Source organism: Alosa pseudoharengus, unplaced genomic scaffold (assembly GCF_046254945.1).
Source record: "Alosa pseudoharengus isolate Yale_2024_CS ecotype anadromous, Long Island Sound unplaced genomic scaffold, YU_APseudo_1.1 YU_APseudo_1.1_scf_7, whole genome shotgun sequence".
NCBI lineage: Eukaryota > Metazoa > Chordata > Actinopteri > Clupeiformes > Clupeidae > Alosa > Alosa pseudoharengus.
Window position 1 is genome coordinate 37,994,669 of NW_027468859.1, and position 10,668 is coordinate 38,005,336.

Genomic DNA, 10,668 nt, shown 5'->3' on the forward strand with positions numbered 1-10,668 from the left:
AATCTTTCCCAAATCTTGTCTAAGTTGTTCAGGGTACGGACAAGGGACAGCCTGTGCAGCTGAGGATCAGCTGAAGATGAAGTCAAATGGCGCGCCCTAGTGAGCAGTCCCTGCACCCGCAACCTCATCCCTCATTTTCATCTGAATGACCGTCAGGTTTGGGGGTTGACGGGGAGTCCACTGCCTCCAAAAAACTTCTTTGTATCATCAAACAAAGAAAAGCAACAGATGGCTGGATATCATCTGAATGTTTGAGACATCTCCATTCATGAAAAGATTTGGATAGTTTTTGTGTTGTATGCATGTTCAAATGCAAGATGCCTTTAATTAAATAGTTACTGCAGATGGTTAGCTTAAACAATTTGCCGTCTTGATGTATAGATTCGCTACACATTGTTGGTAAGCAACAGGGATCAGTCAGCAGGGTGAGCGAGGTGAAAAGGCTGAGTAGACATGGGAAAGAAATGAAATGAAAGTGAAATGAAGTTGTTGGCTCAGTTCAAATGGAAAGTAAGTTATTTATTTCCTTCCCATTCTGTGTACACTTAATACATATTAAAATCAAAAGAAACAAACAATGTACAGAGAAGGCAATATATACAACATCCAGGACATTTATATATAGTTATTGAAAACATATAACATATGTGCAATGTTTAAAAGACGACTCAAGTTAAAATCCAAGATGTTTCTGAATATTTAAATGGAGAACATTTCCCATTAATTTCACCAACACCATACTGTATGCCTTATACAGAAAACTGGACTTGAGGAGTCCCAGATGATGTATGTCTAAGACACTCCCTATCCATAGTGAGAACATATTTACTTTGTATGTCTGATGCATCTTCAAACATGTAAATATATGTCAAAAACAAATAACTTCAGCCAAAACGAAACTCAGTGGAATAACAAACTGATCATCCAGTACAAATACCAAACTATTGTGATACAGGGACTGGTCAAATGTTTTACAGTGTGCATGTGTGCACACAGAAACTCTACATAAGTGTGTTTAAAAGTGGGGTTAAAAAAAACCTGCAGGAACGGCCTGCCTTCACACCCACGGCACGTTACAATACCATATGGGGAAAAAAAGACTTGTTGTCCGAAACATCTCGACCGGACATCTGCAATCCCAAAGTGTATGGCAGAGCACAGAGACCACTCTAAACACTGGGTCTCTCCAGCCACACTTTGAAGCTCCAGGCAGAGGATTCAACCCAAACTATAGATCACTTTTTAACCAGTCCCTCCATAGCACACGCTAACACTTCTCCAATCCAGTGGTGGGGCAAACGCACGCCAGACTGACACTCTAGCATTCTCAGCACCAGTCGGACTTGCTTCTTCACCTTTTTTCAGTGGGACTCATTTGCCGAGAACCTCAAACATCGCTCCAAAGACGGCTCACACGCTGGTCTCTGCGTAGTAGGGCGTGGGAGTGCTGCTGGCCGTGGGGGTGCAGGTCTGACTGGGCTCCTGTGCTGGTCCTGCTCCTGTGGTGCTCTGGCACTGCCCTGGTGGCTGGCTGCGTTGGGCAATGTCCTGGAGAAGCAGCACGTTGGCCTCTTTCCACTCGCGATACTTGTAGGCACTTAGGCAGGGGTCAGCTAGCACCTGTTCTATACAGAGTAGATCTGCTTCTTTAGACTGAAATGGGGAGGAGGGAGGGGGAAGGAGAGAAAGAATAGGTTCATCACATTGTACAGTATGGCATGAGCTGCTGTTTATACAGGATACACTGGTATCCACTAGGAAGATACTGGTCACAGTTGAGACTTCATCATTTAGTCAGTGATCAACTAGTCACAACAGAACAGACCTAATCATAGATGGCATGAATCCTTTACTACCTAAAGAAAAACATCCATGTTATCCCTCTTTCTCTCTCCCCTCAGTCTAAACACACACACACACACACACACACACACACACACACCTTCAAAGTGCTGTTGAGAGTCCTGACATAATGCAGCTTCTCGTTGACGGCCTCGTCCTGGCAGCGTTTGATGAAGGAGGCCCTGTAGTCGCGTTTGGAGGCGGGCTGCAGGTGGCCCGTCGGGGAAAGACGCGCCTGCTTTAGGTGCAGGTACAGCTGCTCCAGCTCATCTGCACATGCACCAGAGGGCAAAGAGGCAAGTCAGTACACGTGTACAACAAATGGAACGTTCTTGAATGTGAGGGTGTCAAACTAATCAGAGAAGAGGAACACCTACGTCACTGACTAATGCGGACATTGACTAAAGCATCGCTTAAGGAGCTGGGATCAGATCATTTTTACTTTTTTTACTTTAAAAAAGTAAACCAATAAACTCAAACCGATTAATCAGTTTTCAAACATTTTGGTAATCGATTCATCTCGGAGCTCTACAACCCACAAGCAATGTTGCTAATAATATTACGTCGGCCACCAATGACCGATGAAACCGGAACGACCGATACTGAACGTGCAGTAGGTAAAGGGAAGTGGTCCCACACAGAGGCAAACTGAGCGACTAGTCTTCTGTTCATGCTAATATGTGGTGGAGTGTGGTCGACCATTTCTGGAGCGCAGAGCTCAGAGCTCAGCGAAAGCAACAAGTCTGCACCGTGGCAACACTAGGGCGTCAGGTGCAAAATGTCCCAGAGACTTCACACTTCACATATGCAGAACAGACCCATTATCACCTTCTCAAAAACATGTGAACATGCATGCACTGCTGCTGCAACTGGTTCACAACCTTTGTTGGAATGGTCACTTGACAAAAAGAAAAACTGACTGAGATGACCAAGTACAGCCACTCTTGGATTTAATGCCCCATCCTTTGCTCAGTGAGCTGAGGAAGGAATTAACATTCTTTTCCCACTGCCAAAGTTCCTCTCAGTTTCAGTTTGAGAAGGTCTTCACAGGTGTGTGAGGTTTTGGAGACTTTTGTCACCTAGAAGCTGCAGGCGATAATCTGCGTCCCATTTTAAACCTCATTTGAATGGTGCATTAACATACTATCAAACCCCATAAACAGAAATAGATTTATTCTGTTGCACACATAATGCATCCACATTTGCAAACCCATGAAAAAGATGTATGCTTCTTGGTTCCTAAAATGCAACATCTTACAGCTCCAACTGTCTCATTTATCAGTCAATGAGTAGTGTTGTCAAGTTCAGCAGCAGGTCTGGGGCCACTTCAGAAGACTGAACCCAGGACAGGACCAGAGCGCACAGATGATTTTAAAGTAGCAGAAGGTGCACGCACATCCAACTTAGTACAGGTGCAGGCCAGGGTAAAGTAGATCCGTGAAATAAAGAAAAAGTACATGAAAGTACTCAAATCCCAAAGGGGAATAACTAGTGACTTGTGTGACAAGTCACTAGAGAAAGTGGAACGACCACATACAGGTGGAAATCATGAACGCCTACTTCTACAACTTGAAACCTTTCACATATATGCCCTTAATACTATGGCACCCCATGGAGTAAATTAAGAGTTTGACCATAAGCCATTTTTATGAACTGCTTTAGATAACAATGTATGTTTGTTTTCTTTACAATTGGTGATACATGATGGCCTGTTAATCCTTTGTGAACCTAGTTCAAAGATTTTATAGAGACTTTTTCCCCATCTTTTGTTTGGTGGTGGATGTGATATGTACAGCACTTGAACAGACTTTTGTGGGGGGGTTTGATACTTCTTTATCCAGTGAGCAAACATCGGGAGCAGCAGCAACAGTGTGCGGGTACTTTTTCTTTATCGAACAGATCATTTTAACAGACTTTAATGGTGCTAGAAGTGACTAACGTTTCGACGTGACAGCGTCTTCATCAGAGTCAAGTTTTAAAGAACCGACGGGCTAGAGCCTGTGTGTCACCCATTTCATTGCTACTGTGAACCTTTTATTTGCCCTCTCCTTAACATGGAGAAACTCACCCTCTCCAGTGCAGGGATGCTGCTGCTGCTGCTGTGGAGGTCCATCTTCCTCCCTCTGGGGGAGGATGAGGGCAGGCAGCCCAGTAATGCTGACCTCCAGCCAGGACTCGCTCTGGGCTGTGGCGGTCGCCTCGGAGGTCTGGGGGGAGGTGGAGGAGGAGGAGGGGGTGCTGAGTGGCGCCGGGGGGTGATACGGCGAGGAGGAGCAGAGCGGAGGCGGGAGCTCATCCTGGTGGCCACACAGGAAGTTCAGGTGGGAAAGACAGACCAATAGCATGAAGGGGGGGGGGTCAGTCTCATCAATAATTAAATCACATAAACATGGTATGTGCTGCAGGGTGTCGCTGCCCGACGGGAGTCGTGCCTGTGTCATTTGACGACCGTCACGTTAGCTACAAGAGACAGCGATAACCCAAGGTGGTGGAGCTAACTCCTAGAGGGCAGTATTTCTACATAAAACAAATCACTTCAGCTTTTGTGCCCTTATGTGTTGTTAAAGTCAGCACAAAATAAGTACTATTAAATCTAAAAAGTGAGTTTTTGTAACCAAAAAACACATCTGAGCAAGCGTGACTCACATTGAGCAGCGACTTACATTGAGCAGCGACGCAGTGTAATGCACCTCCCAACAATAACAAAGGCTGACAAAGATGTTTGCATCCTTTGGCTATGGGCGGTGAGGACCTCATCGTTTTTGAAGAGATTCAAGAAAGATCTCTCTCTGGTTACTACAACTTGTGAGCTGCTAAGTCCAGACCCAGATAGAGTCTTGAATAATAAACCTGACTAATAATACATTACAGTAAAAATTATCTTAACCCTTAAAGGTGTAGGTTTTTGAACATTCTAAGTTCCGCACAATTGAAGGTTCTAAAATTCTATGTTGAATTCAATGAACCCAGATATTCTTTAGAATGTTCATTTCTCAACATTCCCGTCACACCGGTGTGACGGTACTCCTTTAAGGGTTAATGACCGCATTTTTTAAATGTCAGGGCAGCCAGCTTCACTATACCAACACTGCTGCTCCGAGAAGCACTTTGAGAAGCCAACTGACATTTAGTATTTGGATATGACATACAATTGCTGCTTATATTCTGTCCCTAGATAAAGCACAGCTAAATTGAACAGTGTAAGATATGCGAGACCTCCCCTAAAACCAGAACAATAAGGACTCAAGACTAATGCCTATCTGCCACACTGTGGTTTACTGCAATCTGGCATGCAAATAGAAACACTTCCTGCTGACAGACTTGCCGCAAGTGTTTGTGTCAAAGAGCAAGACATTATCTGCTGACCGTCAGCACGTGGGAAAACTAGTGTGTGCCAAATCGGTCTTCAGCTCACATTAATACTGCTAGCAGTCAGCTCCTCTGTGTAAGGCTGGCAGGCCACCTCTACCGAGTCGGTCTCCTCATGGTCACTCGCTTCACTGTAGCAACCTAGACACACACACACACACACACAGGTAATAATGTGCAGTATAAGGGCAGGGATTTAACTAGACTCTACCATTTACTGCACTGAACATGTGATGTTCCATCACTGATCTGGGTATCAAAGCAGCACAGTTACTACAAGAAATCCCACACACCATCAACTTCATCTTCACTGGCTGGAGTTGGACTCCTGCGCATGGAGGCCTCCTTGAACGCACTCAACCACCTGCGGCAGGAAGAGCAACTTCAGATAGCAGGCCTCAGAGTGACTGGATCCAAGACCAAAACATGTTTTATTTCAACACACAAGACAAAACAAAACCTGTTTGCTTTAATCAAATAGATGTGTTGACTAGGATGACGTTGCCAAATGGATACAAATCGCTGCGCTAATACCATTTAGTCATAAGCAGCAAACAATGCTTTTCATGTTAAAGACACCTTGGTTATCAATTCTTTTTTCTTTCTTATTATGCTTAGAAACATGCTAGTGTAGTCACTGTGATGAATCAATATTTTTGAGTTTGAATCGTAACTGCAGCCCCACACACAAAAAAAGGGAAATGCGCACAACACATGGTTTCCTGTTCACAGATGTTCCGGGGCCTTTCACAGCACCGGTCTTTCACACTTACTTGTTCATGTCTTTGATGCTCTCCGCTGCAAAGTACAGTGTCATGACCTGAGGATGGCTGGCCTTCATGGCACTGGGAGGCAAACAGACAAACAGCAGAAGAGCAAAAACCCAAAAGCAACAGAGGTGAGAATCACAGCTACCTAGAGAATCCCTCCACATAAAAATGGGCGTTGCATTCATTAATGTTCATAAATAGACACCATTATAGACACCACTAGCTCTGTTACTGGTGCTGTGTGTCTTGGGCGCACAGGGAAGTCTCATGAGTGCAGCGATGCTCAAGAGTACATGTTCACCCCCGACCATTTCCTCTCGGTGGGGGAGGAGTTGACAGCATGCTATTAAGGGGAGCTGAGCTGTGCGGCGAGAGGCAGTGCTTAAGGCCTTCCCCTGCACACATCACGCTTGATTGCCAACGCTGCGGGCACCAGATATCAGCATAGGCACCGAACAGTCCTAAATTTATATGTTAGCTTGTTCCTCGAAGAGGTTGTCTGGTAGGAGGCATGCTAAAACAATTACTTTTGAAAGCACGTATATATGAGCAGCTGCCATCATAATTACTCAGTGCAAACAAGAAAGAAACGGAAGCGGGAAAAAGAAAAAAAATCTCTGTGTGTTTGTGTCTGTATGTCTTATGTCATGCTCACCTTTTGCAACTCAGATCAGTTTTGTGGTTGACCACAATATCACTTATAATGCCTCCAAACCGAGATCAAAAAGAAAGAATACAGAGAAATCAAAAGCTTACTTCTTCTTCTTGTGTTCTAAGGCCTGTTCCACAGTGAACTCTCTTAGGTTGATGTATCCCTCTGCTTTCTCTGCCTGCAAAGACAAGACGCAATAAGGGATGTAAGGAATTCAGCAAACAGTTTGACAGTTAAAGCCACAAAACACAACACATCACATACAAGTCTATGTATGGTAAATCTGCAAGTCTGTATCAACATGTTCATTTGGGGAACTTCTTATCTTAGCTTGGGGAGTATAGTTGAGTAAGGTTGTTTATTATCTCATACACACACACACACACACACTTCAGTGAACAGTGAAATCCATCTTCTGCATTTGAGTAGGGGACCAGTAAACTCACACACTAGGGCTGCACGATAATAGAATAACACCATTTCAAAAGAACTTCCAGTTGAAATTCAGGGACGTAAGCTACTGGAACTATGATACCAGATCCTCTTCAGCTCCACAAATAGATTAGCTTCAGCAACAAAATGGCTTCAATGTCTACGAACCTGAGTTCTTCTTTCGGAAATGAATCTGTGGTGTAAATATGCTTCTCCTTTATCCCGGGGAAAAGAGTAGTGCAACACAATTGACCTCCAGGAAACCACTCACCAATTCGGTGGCATACCAGTACAGGGAGTTTTTCTTCAGCACAAACCAATACTTCTTCCATCGGGTGCCGAGAAAGCCCTTGCCGTCCTTCTTCTTGTGAAGCCACCCACTGCAGTCCCCCTGCCCGAGATCCTTCACAGACACTTTACGACGACTCATCCCAGCATTACCTTCAGGGCCAAACACCAACAAGCAGGTGGAGGTCATGCAGGTGCTTGCACGAGGGGTGAGTGTACGTACACACAGACACAGAAACACCAAACCACAATAAACACAGTAAAGAACAGTAGAACCATCACACAAATAACTACGCCGCTGGTCAGTTCGGCTTCCTAATTGATACATAGTACATCGAGAAAACAGTAAACAACCAGGTGCATTTGAGGAAGATCACAATAGAAAAAAGTGACTGCATTGCAGACAATGTAATAATAAGCCTACTAGGGGACACAGATAAGGGACCGTCTTACCCCGAGGATTGAGCCGGCGGCTGCGATGCACTGAGCCCTCCAGGTTGAGAGTGCGGAGAGAGCAGAGGAGGACAGAGAGAGAGAGAGAGAGAGAGAGAGAGAGAGAGAAAGAAAGAGAGAGAGGGGGGGGAACAGTGTGAATGACAGCTCAAGCAGAGCCCGGTCATCAGCCAGCCACCGCACATGCAAAGCACAGACTAACACACTGCAGCTCACACACACACAGTGTACAGTCACAAAGACCTCTTCCTTTTCTTTCTCTCTCTCTCTCTCTCTCTCTCTCACACACACACATTTCTGTATTGTTGTCTCTTTCTGCCTTTACTCTCTCACACTTTGTCAAAACACAAAACCACTTTGTATGTAAAACATTTGAGTGAAACATCCTGTCTCATGGTTATTCTTTTTGCACAATTCTTTTTTTACTTTGCTAACCCACAGAGTCCTGTTTAGAACTCTGATCAACATGGCACAAGAAAACTGATTGGAACACCAGGGTGGCCTACAATGTAATCACTCATAGCAGCATTTGAACGTCACTACAGATTAGCCCTACTCTAATCTATTAATATTTACATCGTTTTATAATCTCTTTCTCAGAATGCATTACAAGCATTGTTGCAATACACTGAGTGTTACAGAGGAAATGACACAGCCACCAGACCACAGGGGTAAAGAGTGACACACTTACATTACACTTACTGTTACTGGTCTTTCATGACGAGCCTCCCGAGGTTTCTCCTTCGATGGGGAGACAACCTTGAACACAGACACAATTTTGATTTTTAAAAAGCAGGTTGATTTGGAAAGGTTTATGTTAGCATAGGCTACTGTGAATGCATGATGGTCCTGCAGTTATTAGATGGAATGACCACTTAATAACTTTAAACACAAAATGTAGGCCTACAAAATACGCTTGTGGACGCCATGGCAAGATGCGCGTTTGGTAAATCTCTGTCGTCTCCAACAGCCACAATTACCTGCAGGAAATATTTTAGAGTGTCGATATCGTAGTTCACGATGATGTTGCGTAGCCTTCGATTAAAATTGACGGCCGACATTTTCGCATTTATCTTCAGGAGAAATGAAGTCGAATCGTTGGGTCAAATTAACACACACCTGCCAATTAATGCTGTTTCCTGTTTGTGTGCTTAGCAGCGCGTGGTGGACAGTGGGTAGGCCTACTGTTGGCAAGTAGAGTAATTAGAGCTGCCAACTTCAGAGATTTCAGCGGGACCGTGGGGGGTGAGATTTGTACAGGCGCCCAGCGGGCACCATGATGTCAATTTGATGTCAAGAATTAGTTAAGGTTTTGACCACCATGTTGAGCATTTATAATTTCATACTATTTTAACATTAGGCCTAGCTAGATACCGCATTGGGTCCAAAACGTACGTAGGCCTAAATAGTGACACCATTTTTGGTGGGGCAACAATCACTGGAGGGCATGTGACTCTGACTGGAAATCAGACAGGTGTAAACGGCCGCGTTTACAATGCCTAGAACTTGACGGACAATGCGGTATCTAGCTTTCTAATATCTATTGTTGTAAAGAGGTCCTACCCCAAACCATAAAAAATAAATAAATTAAAAATTTGCGCATTTGCGATAGTCACCTGCATTAGGCTATAATTCACACTGTTTAGTTGCATTTAGGGTTTAAAAAATTGAAATAGTCTAGGGCCTTGGCTACACGAGATCATTTATTATCAATAAAGTGTTGTTTACTTGCATTGAGTTATATGGTGGCTTTCAGCATCAAATTATCAACAACCTGACAAAATCAGGCTGACATGCATATGTCACAAGGTGAACACTGTTTCTACTTTCTAGTCTCCAGGCAGCCAGGTTCGTGAACGAGTCAATGGTACAGCCTCGCTTTTTATTCACCAGCAGGTGGCGCTGCTGACCGGCGCTGATACGGCTGTTATGGAAACTATGAAACAGACCCACATTGGGCAAACATAGTATGAGCATGTCAGAACGTCATGATAAATGAGAAACCTAACAACATGTGCTTAGTGTTAAAACAAATCTAGATTCTAAAAGTTTTATAAATGATTACTGAATATGAATGCTACTCAAGTGAAAAGGTGTGTGTGTAATCTCAAGTTACTAAATTTGTCATTCATTAGTTTTTATATTGAACAATACACAGAACTATTTACATTGTACAGTGAGAAAATCTCTCTATGCACCTCCTGGATATTAACTCTAAACTCTGCAAAGCAGACAGACATGTAGACCACACAATCCAGACACACAAAGGGCCGTAAAACAAATGGAGTGGAAGTTTTTTACGAATTACTGACAAATAGAAATATAAGAGATATACCAAGTGCATATCAAATTCTGTTAATCTGACGTAAATCTAGCGAAACACATTGCATTACACAGAAATGTGCTACCCTTAACTGTTGCTGTGGTGCTGTAAACATGACCTCTTGCTGCAAGTCACTCTGGATAAAAAAGCGTCTGCTATATGAATAAATGTAAATGTAAACTGAATGTCTTTGCTTTCCTGACAGATGACAAATTTACTGTAAGGCTTTGTCAGTTTGAAGAGAAAATAAATCAGTCTACAAAACTACACACTTAACAAAACTACAAACCACAATCTACAAAACTATATACATAATTACATGTTATGTTCATTTTAAGTGTTACATATCAGGCTGAACCATGAAAATCAGTTTTGGACTACAGTAAGTATAAGTATATATACTCTTTTGATCCTGTGAGGGAAATTTGGTCTCTGCATTTATCCCAATCCGTGAATTAGTGAAACACACTGCACACAGTGAACACACAGTGAGGGGTTAGGTGCCTTGCTCAAGGGCACTTCAGCCGTGGCCTACCGGT

At 43.5% G+C, this 10,668-nt stretch overlaps 1 protein-coding gene across 1 annotated transcript; it reads right to left on the reverse strand.

Annotated features, from left to right (window-relative positions):
- Positions 1-498: 498 nt before the first annotated feature.
- ipcef1 (interaction protein for cytohesin exchange factors 1) lies at positions 499-8,439 on the reverse strand. The gene is made up of 9 exons (XM_076273289.1): positions 7,807-8,439; positions 7,337-7,506; positions 6,738-6,811; positions 5,985-6,056; positions 5,505-5,575; positions 5,258-5,352; positions 3,911-4,139; positions 1,943-2,112; positions 499-1,653 (listed from the first exon to the last, which is right to left on the reverse strand). The coding sequence occupies exons 2-9, from the start codon at positions 7,493-7,495 to the stop codon at positions 1,411-1,413; spliced, it is 1,113 nt and encodes a 370-aa protein (XP_076129404.1). The 5' UTR covers positions 7,496-7,506; positions 7,807-8,439; the 3' UTR covers positions 499-1,410.
- Positions 8,440-10,668: the final 2,229 nt, after the last annotated feature.